The sequence below is a fragment of the Haliotis asinina genome, chromosome 1, assembly GCF_037392515.1.
Source record: "Haliotis asinina isolate JCU_RB_2024 chromosome 1, JCU_Hal_asi_v2, whole genome shotgun sequence".
NCBI lineage: Eukaryota > Metazoa > Mollusca > Gastropoda > Lepetellida > Haliotidae > Haliotis > Haliotis asinina.
This window is the reverse complement of record NC_090280.1, coordinates 45,439,578-45,461,921: the sequence shown is the minus strand read 5'-3', so window position 1 is coordinate 45,461,921 and position 22,344 is coordinate 45,439,578. Positions and strand designations below refer to the sequence as shown.

General features: G+C 38.2%; 1 protein-coding gene across 1 annotated transcript; it reads right to left on the bottom strand.

The window, feature by feature from the left end:
* Positions 1–4,174: 4,174 nt before the first annotated feature.
* Positions 4,175–11,508, bottom strand: LOC137272951 (uncharacterized). Its single transcript, XM_067805380.1, has 3 exons — positions 11,214–11,508; positions 7,791–7,925; positions 4,175–4,434 (listed from the first exon to the last, which is right to left on the bottom strand). Exons 1-3 carry the CDS (start codon positions 11,506–11,508, stop codon positions 4,175–4,177), a joined length of 690 nt encoding a protein of 229 aa, XP_067661481.1.
* Between the last annotated feature and the right edge of the window lie 10,836 nt (positions 11,509–22,344).

Here is a 22,344-nt window from a genome sequence, read left to right as displayed (position 1 = left end):
AGTTAACTTCGCAAAGCATGTTCAACATTTTGATGTTTTATTTTATTTCTTAATGTTCATACCACCATACACAAATGTTGAATTCAATTCTTCTAGAATGTAGGATACCAAAACGGTGAATTCGATCTGTACAATATGTTAAGGCAAAACTCTCTAATAGTTTTAATAATGGTATAGTTCTAATGTTTTTCGTTCTTGAACCATGTAATTAACATTCGTTTATTAGGATACAAAACAAACAAATTGCCATGCTAATAAGGAATATTGCTGACAAAAGATAAGAACGTATATAGGAGGCGAAGTTTGAATAATGTGTGATTAAATTTGAACATGCAACAACTACATCATTTTAGGGAGATATATGTGGTGTCATGTTGGCGCGTGCCGATGCACGAGGTTTGAGATTTATTTTTTTCTAACCCAGGTTCCCATGGGTGTAACCACTGTTTGAAATCAGTCAACGGCAAACACCGTGAGAATTCCGCAAAACAGCAGGTGACCAGAGCTAATAATCGCTTGAACGAGTGGTTTTCGTCTGGTTCAATGTGAGTCATTAAATCATACGGTGTCGGGGGGTTCAAGTGGTAGTACCAGATGCGTCTACTCGCTGTTCTTGTATCGACTATATGGACTGTAGACGAATAGTGGATACCTAAAATGCAGACAATCGATCATGACTGACTCCGTATTGTAGCTTTCATTTTCTGCAATATTGCTGATAGTGGAAATTAATGTTGACTAAAAATGGTGGAATGCCAATCCTGAACAGTATCTACTGGGCTTACATGTTTGGTTTGTGAATTAGGATAGCACGTGAAATTTGTTTCTTTCATAGGTAGAGGGAAATACGAAACAAAATCTGAATTGCGGAACGGAGGAGAGTAGCGTTCTATTTGCATTCCAGTGCCACATCCCTTTTTGAAAGAAATCAGATAAATAACTCATTTCTTTTTATATTGTTTCAAAATCAATTAACCTTCATCTTTTATGATTTTTCCTTTGGGAGTAATCGACAGAACACGATCACGATATGGCGAGACAAATAATCCGGCATGTGTCGATCTGGACATGGATGATGACTGCAGCACAAGTCCATTTCATAAGAACGGCAATGTTACAAAACTGTGCTTAAAGTGCAATTGTGCAAGGTGTAGCTACTTACAATCAACCCGATAACTGGAAACTGTGATATAACTGATTTGTAGATAACGGCTAAGAAGGGACAAATCATTGCAATTGACACGTTGACTGGATCTGTGACAGATAATTGCATGGTGGTGAGGCTATTATTCAATCCCTTTTTCAAAACTTGTATTAATTTGTTTCCTTTCGGTCAGGTTTTAAAGGCAGCCTTCGACGGCGATTGGTATGTGATAACAATATAGCATTGTAATAAAAATGCTGTAATCATCTTACTTTGATTGTGATATGATTGAGTAGAGGGAAAGTGGGTGTTGGATACTATATTAAGACTTGGAGACCAGACATTTCTGGAAACAAAAAGCGAATACGTAGTGTCTATGAAACACATTTTTTATGTTCTCAAACAAAGAAGCGGACTTGCGGGATATATAAATAAACAATAATTAAATTTGAAATGGTTTAGTGTTGGCTGCCATGTTGTTGTTTTTGTCATGAATAATTGTAGTAATAAAATTAATGACAAAATGAATACAATTTTGATTTCTGTAGTTACAAATACAGACTATGACAACATTAGATCATTACAGACGCAAAATATCTCTCGATGTTACCTGTTTTCATTTCCAACCCAGGTCGATGGCTGCAATAAATTACAAACACAAAAAAAAAAAAAAAAAAAAGGGAGTCTTCATATTTGTGTTGGGTTCGACGCGGATCGGAGGTCCCATTCCTGTGTAGAGAGGACAAGGGTCTTGACCCGATGGCAAGCCTTACTTTGACCTTTGACTGTGCCAGGATCACCCGATCTCTGATGCATAATATATATTAATCTGCATAACATAATTGTATATGACAGGAAGTCGCTTATGGCCTCATGCTTGTCGCAAAAGGCGATTAGCAGTGTCGGGAGGTCGGGCTCGCTAACTTGGCGTGCACATGACATAGTGGAGATAGATGTTCAGGATGTTGATCACTGGATTGCCATGTCCGAGCTCAATTAATGAATTAATTACAGAACACCGTCATGTTCAAGTCTTTGAAGGGCATTTAGAAGTGAAACACATAGGGATGAAGATTTTATGGATATCAACTTCTTTATTATGAGAACACAACGTTTTGGAGTTAATGCTTACTCCTTCTTGGCCACTGATGATGGAATAAGCATTAACTCCAAAACGTTGTGTTCTCATAATAAAGAAGTTGATATCCATATGGATCAAAACGTTGTGTTCTCATAATAAAGAAGTTGATATCCATATGGATATCCATATGGATATCAACTTCTTTATTATGAGAACACAACGTTTTGGAGTTAATGCTTACTCCTTCTTGGCCACTGATGATGGAATAAGCATTAACTCCAAAACGTTGTGTTCTCATAATAAAGAAGTTGATATCCATAAAATCTTCATACCCACATTCATGTTGGTATAAACTTACTATAGTGTGTGAACAGAATAGTAACGTCACAGCTTCACGGTGTACATGTATTCATAATTATTCAATAATTCTCTAAATGTAAAATGTGGGTAATTGGTGATCCTGTCAGCCGAACCTTGTTGTAATGACAGTCACTTTTACCAGTAGGCAGTGGAATGGCTTAGTTTTGTACAGGGGTGGTAACTGCAGGTGGCGTGTATAAGGCAAGAAAAGCGTACAGTGTCGCGCGATAGACGAATGTGTGCATCGCTGGAGGAGATAAAGATGATAATGTACGGTTTGCTTGTTTGGGGTGCATTGATTCTGTCACAAAATTTTTAAGTAATATTTATTTGCAAATGCATGCGTGATATATGTACTTACGAAATATTATATTATAAATATTGATAGCTACCAGCATTATGATGTGACACGTGCATGTTTTTACCGCATCTTGAAGGACACGTAATAATAAGTAAGTTAGTAAGGTGATAAAAAGGAATTATTTTATACAGGAAATCATCCAAATAAGCCTCTGTTTTTGAATGGTTTCAGCTTGAACCTGCTACATTTGATTTACTGTACTAATTTGCACTACATAATTGTCACAGAATAAAGCAGTGTTTATGAGCTTGGCAGAATCGACTATGGTTGACTTTTGAAACTGACAATAATAAGAAGCGCATTTGTAGTGAATAATAAGAACCACAATGCTAGGTGTATTAATTATACAATTCACATTCGATAACAGGAACATCTTTGCTTTTACAAAAAGTACATAATCTGTGGTTACATTCTGTATTTGCATATTTGCAATGTTTCTAAGGTAATTCTAAAGAATCACTTAACATGGAAAGAGAAAAGCAAACATATCCTTAAACGTTTAATATAGATTTTTATTGTTTCTATGACACGTTTGGGAAACAACTAGATGACTACAGCATTTATGTGAATTGTCTATATGTGTTTGAATATACAGATATTATGTTTCATTAAATTATGTATCACTCAAATTAAAAGATAACGTTTCTGCAGACAGACAGATACAGTGTATACCATATCATGAAATGTCGTCACATAGCGAAGCATGTCGCTTGGAAAGACTAAAACAATTATTGCACGATGCAAATCCTTCAAAAGACAGAGAAGAGGGGGCACCGAAAGGAATTAAATTGAATTGTGGAAACAACTGAAAACAAACACCGTTTCATAAAAAAAAAACATGGCTGAAGGCAAAGATAATATTGGATGTTCCTGGAATCATGGAAAAGGAAAAAGTAAATACAATAGCCTCATCTGACACTAATTTGTTAAACGAAACAATTATTGTCATGGCTTCAATCCCAAGGTACTTGCAAATGTTGAGCCTGTGCTTGAAGGTGTATCATATTCCCTTGGAGCTAAGTTGTAATGGCTTATTGTCGATTATTTGCTTTGTTCACTGTATACAACAAACCCAATCATCAAATATTCTTTTCGGGATTTATGTTGCAGCTACAGTTTGCATAGAGTACATTCTCAAACAGGAGAAACTGAAAAAAAGAACTGTTTTGCTTCACCCTCATCAGGATTTTCAAACAACTTTGTAAAAAAAGCAGTGAATTTGTATACGTCACCAAAGACACTCCCGTTGAAAGAAGACAAATGTTACGGTTTCGGTAATATGTGCAGATGGGATCGATGCAAACCATGTGACTGAATTCAGGTAACAGATTCCCAGGAAGAAGTCGAGGTCCACCGACTGACACCTGGTTTGTTTGATGCACAACGCAGGGCAGGATTCGTTAGGTGACTCCATTCGGCTTAGGATGTCATAGCCGAAGATAAGCGATGAATTGTACGAGGTGAACTTGTTGCTAAAGGTGGAACATTCTGAAAAATAATTTATGAGAAGAAAAACACGACGAAGAAATTGTGTGTTTCCCAGCTTAATATTACGTACAAGGGTGTAGCAAAACAAGAGTGCAATGTACAACACTTCCGTAGACGGGTAACACTCCTATGGTCCAAATATGTTCAGTGTTCTTACACACCGTACAGGGAGTACTTATCAGTATGTGCATCACTCTATACATCGTATTAAGCAAAACACTGTCCCACATGTGTGACGTAATTTAGTTTCAAATAAAGACCAATCATCAGAGGTACTGATGACTGTACCACCAGCTTGCTATCATAACGAATGTAACTGGCAGCTAGCTGTGTATAAACCATTCGGCTTGGTGGTTATATAATACTTGTTTTTGCCAGATTTTACTTTTGCCAGTCACTTACGCATTCACTTTCTTTGCGTATAGTCCGACGGTGACTTCATCCTGTTGTATTTATTAGTATCAGAGACTAATTTCACACACTTCATAACTAACTGAAAGACAAGTATGAAATGGCATAAATAACAAATGGTGACCCAATTATAGATCCATGGAGACAGTGCTGAAACGCAATCCTTTCATAAACCACGCTTCCGTCTCCACCAACGAGTGATATATGACGTCCACCTCTTTAGGTTCTTCCATCGAAGACATACTTGTTTCAATATGTATATTATTTCTTTTGGATTAATGACATAAGTCACAAACCTGTTTTCTGTTGACATTCACCAACAACCACATTCACTCACGTACACATCCACCTGTAAAACGAATTTAGATATTAACGAGGGAACATTAAATCTACACATATCGTGTTCATTTAATGTACCTGTAAGGATGCGACAGAAACCTCTGTAGATCCCGTAACCCACGTCACACCTGCAGGCACCCTGGTTACAATGGGAATTACTGAGAGACGAACAGTCCACGTCCAGCTTACAGTCTGACCCTACCTTGGTCAAAGCTGAAATTTAAGAGCAAATTGTTCTCACACACAAAGTTTCAAGCTCATGGTTTTGGCACATTGCTACGAACAGCTGAGAAGCTATTTCTTTAGGCTAATGTTTGTGATCACGTGTTCAATTGCGTCACTGCAGGCAAGGCTGTAAACGTCAGCGGTCAGAAAATCATCCAACCACTATGATTTCACTAAACATGATGGCCATGATGCCTATAGTACATCGACCTTTCATAGTAGTATAGAGTCTGGAGTGCCTAGACATTGACTTATACATTAACTGTTCGTGATTGCATTATTTTTGTACAATATACAGCTAAACATACTATAAGCTGATTTTGAATTCAAAAGAGCTATAAACTGAGGAATTGGGTTGGTGTAATAACAACATGGTACATATGTTTTTCCTACATCGTTATACAATGGGCATTCTAGTAATACATGATATTCGTTTTCTGGCTTATTGAGACAATGTTGACACATGGCAATTGCGATATCCCCCAGATTCCTGTCCCATACAATAGGATATGTTGGGTTTTTCCAGCAAATATTTTGAAAGCATTGTTTGGAAGTACTGATTTATAGGTACAGAAGAAATTCTTGATTGGATACAGTGCCCTTTCGTCTTGCTGTGATAAGACGTCACAAGCTTTAGAAAACACGTTTCTACACAACAAAGTTACTCCCAGATATTTATAGTAATTGACAGTTTCAAGTTTCTCATTAACAATGTGTCACTTTTCATGTTTTGATACTGTTCTACCTTTTCTAAACACTAAGACCTTGGTTTTGTCGGTATATGAAGAGAGTCCCTATTTCTTGCAATACGTTTCTAGAATTTTCTTTTGTAAATTCATGACACTGTCCCCGTCAGCAAACAGAAGACTGGAAAGTGCGTTAACAGTTTCGTCAATAAACACATCACTGAGGTCACTGTTCACGATACCTTAAGCAAGTTCCTCGATATATAGAATAAATAAAATAGGTGATAAGATGCAACCTTGCCACACTCCTGTTGTAGAATGTAATATGTTGGACATTGTTTGCTTATTACACCCAACAGTAGATTCAAACATTTGCATACATACTACGAAAGAGAGTGTCCATTTTGCCATTTAGGCCATTATTTAGGAGAACTGAAAGACGTTTGTCTCTATTCACTGTGTTGAAGGCTTTCTTGAAATCGAAAAAATACAAATAAAGTTTACCGCGTTTCTTTCTGATATATTTATGTATTATAGAGGTGAGAATAAATATTGGGTCAGTTGTACTGGCTGGTCACGTGATGTTATGCCAACTGTTATTGGGAGATGATCAGAGTCAACTTTTGTTAGGATTTTGAAGTTCTTAAATATATCACAGATATGGGTTGACACTATGCAGTAATCCACTACGCTATTCCCTTGACAACCTATGAACATAAACTCCCCTTTACGGTCCCAACCCGATCTCCTATTAAGAACATGTTTTCTCACGTTTCTGCACATGCGTAACAGCTGGGTCCCCAGAGTGTTGAAAACCATCTTTACAACTTCTGAATATATGAAATGTGTCGCTGTCGTATTGTATCTCTTTAACAGAAGATAGTTAAAATCTTCGGCATTTCTCCTTACAAATACGAGCATTAAAATCCCCTAAAATATCAAATGTAGCCATGGGAAAGTCTGTATTCAGTGTCAACAATCTTATCTCGAACTATTCAATGCTAGCAGAGTTCTGGAAATTGGCTGCCGTGTTGGTGGCATCCTGTACATACACAAATCCCAGAATATCCTATTGAGAGGGGTAGGTTTGTCTGGGGGGAAGCATATAAATATTATCATTAATTTGCTTCGTAAAATGGGATGTGATGGTCCGACTATTCATCCATACCTGGCAAATAACAGTTTAAGAAATATTTACCTTTCATGTGTCGTTTTCTGTTCCTCGGAGTCGTTTTCTTCCGTTGCTTCCTTTGTTCTGAAGCGTTGTAGGATGCAAAGCGTCCACCTTCGATTTCTGTTGCATACAAAAAATTTTTAAAATAATTTTCGAAGGAAATTAAATCTTTAATCAAAATGTATTTTCACTCATCAAAAGGGTAACAAGTGTGATATGTGAGATTTAAAAGGTTTATGTGATAATAACACCAAGACATAGATTTGCTTCTTAGGTACCGAAATTGATGTACAAGCTGAGGGAATTTCAGAGGCTTCGGAAAAGGCAATTTCGTTTTGAGGTTAGAAGAGGTGAGAATGTGTGCCTAGTGGACCTCAGTAGCTCATTGCTCAAAACCGTTAAACGTACACATTCGCCAGCGCACACATTCACACACTGACACATCCGTCTATAGACGCACTGACATATTAACAAAGGAACAATAAACCTACACATACTAGTATCATGTTCATTTAATGTACCTGTAAGGATGCGACAGACGCCTCTGTAGATCCCGTAACCCACGTCACACCTACAGACACCCTGGTTACAGTGGGAATTACTGAGAGACGAACAGTCCACGTCCAGCTTACAGTCTGACCCTATCTTGGCCAAAGCTGAAACTGAAGAAGAAAATGTTCACACACAGAAGGTCTTACAGATCACATATATACTCTAGGGGGTGCAAATGCATAAAACACTCATTGACATCGTTATAAATGATTTGCTCATTTCGATCGTTATTTACCTTAAATCGACCTATTTGACAACAGTGCACATTTCTCAACCGCAAACGAAATTTCAACCAATCTCCGTGACGTAATAGTAGGTATAGATATGAGGGTCTATGCAGAATTCATCTACATTTCAGGGGGTAAACTATTTCGTTTACAGGTTTGTACAAACATGAAAGCATGACAGCTGTTGTGAACAATGAAAGCTATATGTCCTCACAATCTACTATCATTTAGTTTTGTCTCCTGCTTTGCCTAGTTTCCGAGTTACAACTCTTGTTTTCACAGACGATTCTGTCAAAATCACTTGGTGTCGCCAGGTTGTAATCCGTGGTATAAACCAATTTGTCATCATTCACTTGATGATCAGTTAATGAATTTATAACAAGTATAATTAATGGTAACGCAATTTAGATTGTCCGACAAAGGTCCTCATTTTGGCATTTCTTGTGTCTGCTTACAACATAACATTTCACTCACTCTTGGAAGCGAAACGGGGGTCGATATAATATTACTTACGATAATATTGTCACTTCGACCACAATCTCGCTTCCGAGGAAGAAAGGAATATATTCATGTAAAACCCTTTTGGTCAGCAATGTGTAGTAAGCAGTCTTGATTTTATAAACTCGTTGAAACTTGAACTCCATTTTCTATCCTGGAAGCGTGGTAGGGGGAGAACTATCCGATTAAGTATATATCACAGGCTTCCACGACGCTCGCTTCGCACACACAAACAACTAATTTAAGAACAAACTACGGGGTCCGTTGGAAATCTGTGGATAGTGACACCATCACCCGACCCCAAGGAACAATTGACAGCAACACAACAATTCGGCATGTCTTCGGTGAAGTCAGCAAAATCACGAGCTTCCTACACATTTTCTGTACAACTAACTGAAAATCGTTCCTTCTATGACGTCACTGCAGGGCTCTGGCGACAGGGTAACGTAACCTGCCTGTGGTTTAGTTGGCGGGCGGGAAGCAGAGGGCTGTTTAGCAACTTATAAGGTCTTGGTTTGTTTTAAAAAAAAGAATGGTGTGCCGTTAATGACTAACCAGAAGTCTTTCATATGCAGTGGTAAAAAGAGTACCAAAATGAGTTTATTCGTTCTTTAAGCTTATGGTTTGGGCACATTGTTACGAACAGTTGATAAGCTATTTACATGTATTTAAATATATGTTTGGCATTGCGTGTTAAACTGCGTCACAGTGGGCAAGATTCCAAATGATATCGGATGTTTAATGAGCGTCTTTAACAAACAATTGGCATGTCATCAGGAAACATTAATTTTACAAATATGTGCTTATTCCTTCAAATAGCCAATCAAAATGAAGAAAACTAAAGTCCTAAAGTGTAATAAATATGAGTGAGGTCCAAAAGGTTCGCGTGATAATAACGCCAAGAGATACATATCTCACATAAATACCGAGTATGTTCTATATGTAACGATCTTTTTTTTCCCAATTGATGTAGAAGCTTATGGAAATCCAATCGCTTCGGAAACGGAAGATTTTGTTTTGAGGTTGGAAGGACGTGAGGAAGTGTGCCTTGTGTACTTCAGAAGCTCCTGGCTAACAAACGCGAGTTTGTTTATCAATACAACGAGTGCCCGGTACCAGTCTATTATAATTGCATTTCTGATGTTAAAATTTAAAGTCATGCCAAACCAGTGATATGACCAATCAACATTCTCAACACGATGAATCCATAATAATATATATTGTACATCACTTCATTGAAATGTCGCTCATATTAATATAAAAGATGTTCTATATCCATAGAACTCTCCTCCTTGTTACTTAGAAAAGGGTTTGTGGACCACGTGGCAGTCACAAAAAAGATCAATACACCGCAACAGGTATGAACGTAGTGATTCTCATATCTTCCTACGTGAAAATAAGAGTATGGAGTTTTCTGGCTGTACGATGATGTGCATGGGTTGAACGACTGCCGTATGGATCAAATATGGAAGAGCATGAATGTCAGCTGAATCCTGCATATGGATCGGTAGTCCATTAATTATGAAACTGGCGATACCACACACGTTGAATCCTCAGTTGTAGCAAATTAATATGATGAATATGTATTAGGTAAAAATCCAACACATTATAGATTGTGAGTTATATAAACACGTTGCAATATGTTTTTTTTTGTAGGACGAGCATGAGAAGGAAACGAAGTTGCATGTGCCTTATTAGGATATCATCTGTAAATGGCATGAATTATACAGACGAAAATACATTTTCAGGAAATGATGCAGCAGGACAAATTTACGCCATAAATATTCTCTCAAGCAGGTATATTCTTTGAATTATCATTTGGAGTATCCTCTCACATGATCATGTTTGTGGAAGTTGATAGACATGCCTATGAACAATAAAGCGACGAATCGCTGTACAACAAAGAAAACACCAACCGTTTTGATTTTATGATTGTTGCAACATCATCCTTGTATGACTGAAGCCGCAAGGCTGCCTCAGTTAGAAACTGAATTACAACTGAGTTTCACAAGACAAAATCTTCTTCTTGGAGTACGCCATAAAAATAACGACATGATTGATGTGATCCTCATCCATTCTAAAACTAGTATCTTAGTAACTAGTATCGTAAACTGTCTGGAAACATGCCAAACTTCACGTCCATTGCAACAGAATCATATTACGATGTACTGCTATGTTAAGTACTTGAATCGACCTGTTGTACAAGCTCTGACCGACCCGTTCAACGACTGATTCAGTTTGTATTGACATTGTGATAAATGGTCTGTAAAACCAAACCACCTCGCATGCTGAAGCCCACTCGCAACTGTAAACATAGTAATAAAATAACATAGATCATAAGAAGATTTCTAGCATATCATATAGGTGTTTCCGAAAAAAATAACTGTGTAGAATATATTCAAAGTAGCCCATGGGCAACTACCAGAGTGGGATCCACCAGCTTTCTTTTGTTCAGACCAAGGAAATTCATCTACAGTGCTAACTGACATTTTCTTACCTCGTTCTGTTTACCCAAAAATATCAAGGTGACGCTTGCAGAATGGTTTTACGAATCTGCTTAAAAACGACGATTATGTAGAATTGTCCAAATATATTTGATTGGCGATGTCAAGATAAATATTAACTGACTCACGCACCCAAATATATTTGAATCGTTTCATTACTTACGCCTGTTGGTTTGAAACAGTTGATAACCAATGGCCTCGACAGACGCAACGCTTGATCCCTCAAACCGTTCGCGTAGAGCTACACAAGCTAGCGCCGACGAACTGATGAGGAAACTGAAGCAGTGTGCTTCTTTTAGACACTCAGAAACACACCGAAATTTAGTCACATTATTAAGAGACCACAATACCGACCGAGAAATTGTCTTGTCATCAAATGCTTCAACTTTCTTTGCATAGAAAGAATCTACAGCTTCAGCAAGAGTTGGCAAAACAAGAAGTAGGAAAGCTCCTCTCATCTTCAGTAGTTCTGTGTGCGTGAACAGAAGTGACGTGTGTTGAGACACCGCCGACTCATTTTTATCGATTGATACTTGGACGTCACTGTTCTGTTGCTAACTTTACATTTCACATGAATGCATTTTATTTCAGAAGATGCTATCAAAACTTGACCCCTGGCTTTATCTCATTTGTCTCTCTCCAGGCAAAGGGTATAAGTCGCATGATTTGTATAAAGAATACCCGGCTACGTTATGGCATCTGGTGAACTTTAAACACCGGAAATTCATTCCCCGCGTTAGTTAATGTTTGTGCAGGGGTATACAGGTTTCTAGGGGTATCCGGTTTTGACTTAATAGTCATCCGTGACAATGCCAGTGGGTTGTCTACTTTGATGTTTAATAAGATTTGATGAACTTTGAAAAAACAAGATACAGTCAGTTATTAGTATTGGCATCTCTACGTATTAAGTGAACCGCTTCCATGTTTCACCCTATTAATGAGGTGGTTAATGAGCTTGGATATGCTTTGAAAGATAGACGCACGGCTGTGAGCTCCTACACTTTTCATGCGCCTAGTGAGGCACCGCCACGTATAATAAAGCAATAAGGAGCCACCGACGTGTTAATCAATATTTTAGCGTCATCATGATACCTCTGTAGCAGTACAGGGCTTCGATTTCAGGAAACCTCCGGGTACGCGTGAAGTCGAATTGAACAACAACAGTGAGTACTCACGGTTCGTCCCCGGCGCGGAGGTTCATCTCCGAGTATTTGAATGCTTACTCCTATTATTTATCCATGTGTTGCTGTCCCAACTTGTGATTAATGTGCTGAACAACCCGAACATTATAGATTAGGATGCATTATTTTCCAATCATAATAATGTCACGGACGTCACAGCTTTGGATGTGGCTCTGCCCATTTTCCGCACGAGTTTCTCGTGCAGCATACCGGTCTCTCCAATACGGCTTACCTGCATCCATTACAGCTGCGATAACTCGAAAACTTTTGTGCTCAAGAGACAACGAGCCAAATCCAGGCCCAGTAATACTCAGGCCCCCCCTAATTAATTGAAGGAATTACAGCAAATTTGAAGGAATCGCTTCTCAAATGTAAACAAACGCAGCCCACTCGCGAAACAATTGCAGCAATATCTGTAGTTTAGCGGTAATAACAGAAACACATCGGCCCTATCGGAAGCAATGTCGGTAATACTGGAAACACGATCGGCCATCTTCGGAGATTTTTCGGTCGCGAGCGGAAACTCACGCAGCAAAACATGGCGTCGTTGGAAGAAGCACCCGTCTCGGTGAGTTTTGTTTTTAGTTCCTACTATTACATTTTTATACTTATCCATCTTTGGCCACCCGTGTTGAATGCGTAGGTATGAGGTGTTGTCGGGGCAATAGCTTAATATGTTTTTAGGAAAAGATAGTCACCCTACCTAGCAGAGTGTCACAAGTCATGCCCATGAAGACTGTTTACATCTGAACATCGAAGTCGTGCCGATGATTACGAACGTGCGCTAGATATAACATTATTTCTTTTGTAAAATGTGTTTAAATTTGTCAGTTGCACTTCATGGCAAGGAAAAGTATGGCTCATAAACTTCTTCATGGCGCACGTTCATGATGTTCGTAATCATCGGCACGACTTCTTCTGCAGTGACAATCTTTTCCTAAAAACATGAGCTATTGCCCCGACAACACTTCATACCTAAACGCATTCAACACGGGTGGTCAAAGATGGATAAGTATAAAAATGTAATAGTTGGAACTAATAACAAAACTCACCGAGACGGGTGCTTCTTCCAACGACGCCATGTTTTGCTGCGTGAGTTTCCGCTCGCGACCGAAAAATCTCCGAAGATGGCCGATCGTGTTTCCAGTATTACCGACATTGCTTCCGATAGGGCCGATGTGTTTCTGTTATTACCGCTAAACTACCGATATCGCTGCAATTGTTTCGCGAGTGGGCTGCGTTTGTTTACATTTGAGAAGCAATTCCTTCAAATTTGCTGTAATTCCTTCAATTACTTAGGGGGGCCTGAATACTGGTGGAAGTAAAAGAAAGTTTAACTGTCCTTAAGGAAATACGTGATGTCTAAAGACACCTGACAAGCCAGATTACTTCCCTTAGAAGCGACGTGCAAACGTTAACGTCTAAGTGTGACCAGATGGAAACGACGATAAGCGGCATACAGAAGGAAATAGCTGACGTTAAACATAGTTGCAACATTAAGTACGACGACAGTGATGCACTCTCCGAGAAAGTTGGTGTCATGCAAACGAAGACTTCAGATTTTGATGATGAACATTTAGCCGACGTGACAACGTGATCAGTTATAGTATACGCGAATGCAGTGATGAGGAATATGCTATGTGCAGACAGATTGTGGTCAGCTTGAATGAACTGAAGTGGACGTCCAGGTCCGAGCGACCTCGCTCACTGAATGCCAAGTTCAAGCACACGGGCGAAAAACTGAGGCCCTCAAAGCAAGAATGTCATTAACGAATGGAGGACATGGAATCTCTAGTGATCTAACAGCCCAACAAAGACAGTAGATCAAGAATCGTGAAGGTACGGGTCTCAGGTGATACTTCAAGTATGAAAAACTAGCTACCGAGCCTGATACACGTCGTACAACTCAAAACCAACCCAAGGAATCCACTAAAATCCGACGAACGCAGACAGCACGACAGTTTACGAACTTCGATATGGGTTTTTGCACCTGCTGTTAAATTAGCAAAATATTCGGTGATGCATGCGTATGTATAAAGAAGAAATGTAGTGAACATTTTCAGAAAATCGTAACAGATGTGGGCAACTTTATTTGTATAAAAATTTGCAAAAATGTCTTTGGCTTTACCAAGGATATTATACTTGTATGTGTACATATCCCTACCACGGGTTCAAGTTATTATCACACAGTTAACTTCGCCTGTGCACTTCACAAATAGGAATTCCAGTATATCTCTTTCTTTAAGAATTGTGCAATTTTTCTTTGTGGCGATATGAATGCTGAAACTGCAAGTGACAATGATCTTTGTACACACGAGGATGATGCACAGGCTGACGATATTATTGGTTCTGCTTTTATTGCCATAGGAAATTTTACAAATTACCTGGACTGGAGAAGATGTTAGTGGAGATGCTACATGCTTCCAAAGACATTTTACTGTCATTTTTGCATAAATGTTGTAACTCTGTTACTGAGAACCTGTGTGCAGTCTATCATAGTACCTCTTCATAAGAAGGGTGACATCAAAACTCCTGACAATTAAAGGGGCATATCTCGAACGAGTAGTATTGGTAAATTGTTCACATTTATTCTCAACAAAACATTAAACATGTGGGCGAATATTAGAGATAAAATTCCTGAAACACAAGCTGGCTTCAGAACATGTTATTCCACATCTGATCTACAATATTTTAAAAATGTGTGCAATTGCACAAGAAAACATAAAGTGTATGTAGCATTTATTGCCTTTAGGAAAGCGTTTGACTCTGTAAATGGACAGAAATTGTGGTCTTGTTTAAGGCGTATGGGAGCAGATGGGAAAATGTTATCTATGTTACAAGGTATTTAGGCTAGCGTAAAGGCCTGTGTGCGTAGCGATGGGGGATTCGCTGACTATATTCGTGCCTACAGGGTGTGAAGCAAGGATGTTTGTTAGGTCCTATTCTTTTCTCCTTCTTCATTAGCGAATTAGAAAATGCAATATTTCATAAAGGCAAACATCGTGTACAACTATATCATGATGTGTTGGATATTTAAATGCGACTGGGTTTACAGAACCAATTAAACATTTTGGAGACATGCTGAATAGAATTTGAATTAGATGTAAATCTTGACAAGTCAAATATTGCTGTGTTTAGGAGGAGCGGGCATATCGGTAATGGCGAAAAAGGTCTTATAAGAGCATTTCAGTGCAAATAGTTCCTGAATACAAATATCTTGGAATACGTTTAATTTTACATTAAAAACTGTTGTTGTCTTATCAGCGAAAGCAAACAAATGACTCTGGTGTATAACTTTTCGATGCACAGATAAAACCAATGCTTTGTATGGGCCAGAAATACTGAGTTTCCAGAATTTCGAACCGATTGACAAAACTTACACCTACTTTCATGTAAGAAGTTCCTTAATGTTAATATTACAACACCAAACTATATAGTATGTGGAGAATGTGGAAGATACCCACATTATATAAAATCTCACTTTCGTTCCATAAAATACTGGTTCAAAATACTGAAAACGCATGAACTGCGTATACCCAGAAAGTCTTCAAACATGCTGCTTAATGTAGATAATATTGATTATGTAACATGGGCACCAAACATGAGATATCTGTTATTCTGGTATGGATTTGGGCATTTGTTGATTTTCCAAGGTGTTGGTATCAAGCGGTTGTTTATGAACGAATTCCGTCAAAGAGCCCTAAATGTGTGTCGCCTGAATCAGATGAATAATACCTTTAATTCAAGTTCTAGATTTGATGTATATAGATCCTTTAAAACAATGATCGAACCTAAGACATATCGTACAAACATTACAAGCAAGAAACTTAGAAATACAATTGTAAGGTTTAGACTTGGCTTGGCAGATATAATGATCACTACTGGCTGTAACAAGTCACTGGGCAAATATCTAGGTTTTGCCCTGTCCATATGGCGGATATCATCGATTATCATCTGTTATTTATATACGACGCTTATGATGATTTAAGAAAGGCGTACATTCCACAGTAACATCTGGGTCACGCTACAAGGCAATCACTTAACAGAATTCTGTCATGAAAGACGAATCTCTTTTAGCATTGTTTTTAACACATTTTCTGTCGCTTTGGAAGGGTCTCATTTCTCATGTCAACTAATTCCATAATGTCATGCTTTCTGCAGTTTGCAATGTCCTTTATTTGCCTGTCAGTATAATGCTATGTATACGGGCCATGGGTCTTATGTACAATAAACAATCTTGATCTTGACATACTTTGGCAAAGGAGGTACATGTATTGTAGAAGATAAGGCAAGTCACCAGTCGGATTCCTGAGGCATGTCATCTGCATGTTTAATGGTGCTTTGAATATGATTTATGATATCACGATGATTCAAGATTCACAGAGATTTGCCAATGCCTTTCTCCCAGTTTGTAATCTGAGAGGGAGAATACATGTAGGTATCTAGGAAGCTCGTCCCCACGTGCTTTTTCCAGGTTTCTAGCAGATTATAGGCTCCATTATCCAGTGTTCTTCACACACTGTTTTTTCCGTGTTATCTGTTGTTGAAACGTGTACCTGTTCGGTGTCAAAGTTGTAATAGTTTGGACATCAAAATGAATCCATACAAACTAAGGATATCTTTAAATACACATACAGATTATACTATCGATAACGCATAATTCTAGCACGACATTGTGAGATACTCGATTCTGATTGGTTGACTGCTGCACGTGACTGCTTAAACCTAAATCAAAGGACCGCTTCACCTGCGTATGAATACATTGCACTCGCTGACCTTTTTGTTTGTAAACAAACATGTCGTTTGAATAGACGATTTTCACCTTGTTACCTTCTATGAGATATCCAGAGAAGGAATTTGATTTAAAACCGCAATGGTTCGATGACGACCTACTGGAATCAAGCGGTACAAATGAAATTCTTCAACAAGAGAATACAGGTACATCTTTCGGCATACACTGAGTGTCACTGAATTAACGCTGTGCCGGGTATTACAGAACTGCTACAGCCACATCACGCCTAAGTTAGTAATTCCCCCGATGTTTCATCACTCGTAACACAAACAAATACACAAAACGAACCTCACAATATCTATATATGCGGGGATGGAATTCTGTTCAGTGACGGCCGCTTGTTCGGTAATACCCGATACCGCTCTACAGCACAGTCGTACAAGACTGTACTGCATACGGTTGCCGCTCCAAAACAAAGCAAAAAACAGTATGAATTAAAATGAAAATGAAATTTATTACTATAACAGCAATATACTTAAAATACATTGACATGAACCAAATCTCTGTTAATTGTGGTCTTAGTAAGCAGTACACAAACCATTGTGTTCGGTCCACCACTGTAACACTCTTGTCACATGCAGGTGTTGAGGCTAGAGAAATTGTCAAAATAACAGGTCACAAAAACCATCAAAGTTTATCATCCTACAACACCGATTCATCGGCAGCACAGAAACGCCATTACTCAGCCATCCTTCACACCGGCAATGAAAACACTCGGCCTATCCCTAACCTGATGCCTTTGGTCCCCGCTGCATCGTCAGTTGTTGCACCATCCACATCTACTATAAACGTGTCCAATATTAAAACATGCATGTCTGGTCTATTCCAAACTGGCAACAGCAGCGTGGTGATTAATAATTACTTCCGTGAGTAAGTTTGAAAGGTCGAAGCGACAACACTTTACAGTCGTCCTACTTGTAGGTCATGGGCGAGTCTATAGTAATGTACTCCAGGGGTGACGTGAGTTTTCGGTTACATGTAATTGTATAAAATTGTTTAGGGGTTCTACACAAGGTAACTGAGAGCATTGTATCCATATGTAAGAGACACAAACAAGTTGTTTGAGCATCCAAAATAATGTTCTTGTATTTTGCAAATGTTGTGTTTAAATCATTGCACATCCTGTTCTTCAGTTGGACGATTCCATATCGATTCCTGGAAAAAACGTCCCATCACAACTGTGCTCTTGCGCGCGAAAGTGTCCGGATTACAAACTGAAAGGGAAAGCCTTTGATCTGTGCATTCCTTGCTTAAGTCAGGCATCCATGAAACAGTCGTTTACACTGTGTGGATACAGTTTTGATACGTCAAGAATATTTTGATGTTTACTACATTTTTGCTGCAGTTCATAGTAATATGATTTAAGTAATTTTTAAAAGATATGGGTTTAAATGACCCTGGGGATGTTTCTCTTTAGCCTGTGACATTTATTAATCAGACTTTGTATATTCCTTATAGTCACATGTTGGAACTTGTGATAACTTTCTCGTGCCGAGAATAGCATTTAAGGCTGCTTTTGCAGGCTCCACCATAAATGATGTGGCATAATCAAATTTAGACCGGATTAGTGCACGATTCAAGTGAAGCATATTGGACAGGCTCCCGTAAACGTTTCGAACTGGTTGCAGCTTTTAATAAGTCAAGAGTATTCAGATGTTCCTTCTTGACGTATTTGATATGAGGCATAAAGCGTGAATGTTGATCGGAAACCAGACCCAGGAATTCTTTTTGACGAATTTAATTTAACTTTTTGTGTGGTTTACGCTTCCTAAACACAAAGGCACCATCGGTGGAGTTAAAGCCATCCACGTAAAAGGACACATGTCGAACTTGTGCATACCCATGATATTGAAGCTGGTGATGATGACAACGTTCACTAAATATATCTTTGATATAGTGTTAAACGCGGCGTAAAACCATACCCAGTCGACAGTACATACATATATATGATATTCTTTTCCCGAAACTTTAGCACCAAACCTTATTAACTTTATGTGCAGGGAAAATCACGACAAGAACACACCAATACGGACACATGCTCAGTTGCCACTTCGAGATGTAACAAGGGAAATTCCTTGTTGACACTCAGACCAGAGACCCTTTAAAATGAGGAGTAGGGTTCGATAATTGCTATGGATTGTCATGTAGCGTTGTTGGTGTGACATTCCATAGTGTCAAAAGTCGAGGTCTTTAAGTGAGTGAGTTAAAGTACCAATGAGAAAAAAATTGAAAAATAGAAACAGTCTCTCTACAAAAGACGATTAATTAGGGCTAGGCTGTAGACCACTGACCACCAAATCAGACCACCACACTGGAGGTCAAGAAACTGGCATCGTACTTTCCTTTAGGTGTAGGGCTGCTTTTGTAACTCGTATTGTGCCCAGTTCTTCGGTAAAGGATTCATGGGACCTAACCAAACTATCATTCACTGAATCTGTTTAAAACTGGATTTCGTAATTTACTTTGTTGATTATTTATATAATGCACAGAGTACAAACCTGACAACACTTTGCATTTCTTTATTTTATTTTGCAGAAAATAGTTCCTCCATGATTGATTTTTACGTTATTTATAGGTTCGTATTGCCTTATGGTTTTCATAGGTCAAAGGTATAAAAATCGCTGTCCTCAAACCAGAAAAGGAGCATACAAACCTTTCAAACTGTCTGCCGAAAACACTAACTAGGTAAAACGATAAACCCAATTGTCATTGGGAGCCTAATCTGGAATCTAGAATCAAATAATTTAATCCAGGATATCCAATCTGATTTTATACGTATAAATTCATTCTCAACTCTCTGGGGATGATGACACTCGTGCAACTATTAAGTGCACCCGAATTAATGTGGCTTTTCCATCCTTCCGAGGTACCCATTCACAGCTGGGTGGATTGGGGCACATTCCCTTGTGTTTTAACTGCAAGTTGATGTACCCATGTGTTTGCACGTATTCATGTGGCTACCACTGGTCATTTACCAACGGATTGTGGGTGCACATGGTTTTATACTGTACACTAGATGTTGTGACAAATCTGAGAGTGTCTGAGTACAACGTCGACTCCAAGGTTTTACACCCGATCAAAGGTGGGCTCGGTCCCGGTTCTTGGCTTTGCTGGATCACTAGTCTGGCACTGACGTTTTCTCCCGACATACCCAATCTTGCTTTTGGTTTTACTTGTTGGAGCCATTTTTAATCTTCTGCAATTGTTCTTCGGGGTATATCTTATATTATTGTAAGTAAATAGTGAACACAGTAGTTGCCATGGAGCTTAAGTTCGGGAAGAGTGGGTGAGTGAGTGTAATTATGCCAGTGCTGTTCCTACATTCCCTATGGATGAGCATCCTTGATCATGACTGATCTATACGTTGAGACCAAAGACAACGTAAATTGCGCCTGTGGTGTCATTGCCGAACAGTAACAGCCTTAGTTCTGTGGACATGAATTGGTAATGGAACAAGAGATCCTGTGTAGTTTATTGAACATAATTTTAACATATTTTAGCTTCATCAGCTCTCTGTGTTTAAATTGTTAGTTAATTTGTTCTCCTAATTTTAACCTCTTAAAATCAAATGTCTTCAATCATGTTGTGTTATTTACTCAATTATTCAGTCAAATCAGCTAATACCCTTTCTCTATTGTTATGGCTAGGAAGTAAGGTTACACATTTAGAACTCGATATAAACATTTTGCCCATCAGCAGTTCACTAGAACATAAACAGCTCAAATTACACATTCAACATTTGTGTTACGTGGCTTAATGCCAATATAGACATTAAATATAAATCAAGTTTTATTTTCCACGTGTCGCTAAATATGAATGTTCACAAGTATGAAATGTAAAATGATCTCGATGAATATTTGTAATTTGAATGTCCTTAACAAAATTAAAAATTAACAGAACTTACTTGAGAGGGTTTGTAGTGTTACGCGCAAAGTATACACACCAGGACGATCCAGAGTGTTTTATCTCTATAATTCGAAAATAACATCAATAATAACACCAGCCTGGCTGTGCCAGCGTCACCCGAACCCCGCTGCTGCATTTCTCTCTTAATCTGAAAAATATGAATGTGTTTTTGGAACTGTAAGCCTTCCAGCCCATATTTCACAAGGTATGTATACATAACGTCCTAACGTCCTAACGTCATTACATTAGCAACATACTGTGAAAGATTTACAGAACACATGAACTTACGACATATGGGTTAAAGTATCGTAACATTATTATCCTCGTGAGAGTATACGTAAGTCGCAAAACTTTCAAAGATGGATTTAAACTTACCAGCTTTCTAAAACGAAGTATTTTGTTCTTTTAATGTTTGGTTTAATGTGTCCTACCATCGCCAATGTCCTGTTTGTTTTACTGTCCTTTGACTACCGTTTTTTTTTTCTTATATTACATTTAATATATATTACAATACACACATCTTCCATTTCAATATCAAATATGTTCTTGTCACGATATAGCTTAATATTGTCGATATGGCGTCAAATTCTAACTCGCTCGCTCACATGCGACATGTGATGAAAATAGCAGTATATAGTGATAATACAATATTATTAAATTTCATATACATAATTATGCTTACTAAGTACTGTAAACCAGGAAGTTTTTACGTCGATAAAATTTTGCAATTGAACAGCCAATACCATAAATGCGACGATAAAAGTTTGCGACTGAACAGTCAATACCAAAATGCAACGATAAAATTTTGCGATTGAACAATCAATACCATAAATGTGACGATAGAATTTTGCGATTGAACAGCCAATACCATAAATGCGATGATAAAATTTTGCGATTGAATAGTCAATACCATAAATGCGACAATAAAATTTTGCGATTAAACAGCCAATACCACAAATGCGTCTATAAACTTTTGCGATTGAAAAGTCAATACCATAAATGCGACGATAAAATTTTGCGACTGAACAGTCAATACCATAAATGCGACGATACAATTTTGCGATTGAACAGTCAATACCATAAATGCGATGATAAAATTTTGCGATTGAATAATCAATACCATAAATGCGATGATAAAATTTTGCGATTGAATAGTCAATACCATAAATGCGACAATAAAATTTGCGATTAAACAGCCAATACCACAAATGCGTCTATAAACTTTTGCGATTGAACAGTCAATACCATAAATGCGTCTATAAAATTTTGCGAGTTGTAAGACTTTGATCACTTTGCCAGTTCACATACTGTGATTGCTTCCCGTTTTGTAATGCCACGCAAGCGATACACACGTACTGTTAATAGTGGGCCCGATTGCTATTGTTTTGTTGTCTGCACAAGCACTTTCAAGACGT

Bases quoted from the DNA above. Each gene is read 5' to 3' on its own strand.
- LOC137272951 (XM_067805380.1), bottom strand. From the start codon at position 11,508: ATGAGAGGAGCTTTCCTACTTCTTGTTTTGCCAACTCTTGCTGAAGCT. The intron at 7,926-11,213 runs GTAAGTAATGAA...CTTCAGTTTCAG, and splicing joins ACTGTTTCAAACCAACAGGC to CTTTGGCCAAGATAGGGTCA. The intron at 4,435-7,790 runs GTACATTAAATG...ATTATTTTTCAG, and splicing joins CGTCTGTCGCATCCTTACAG to AATGTTCCACCTTTAGCAAC.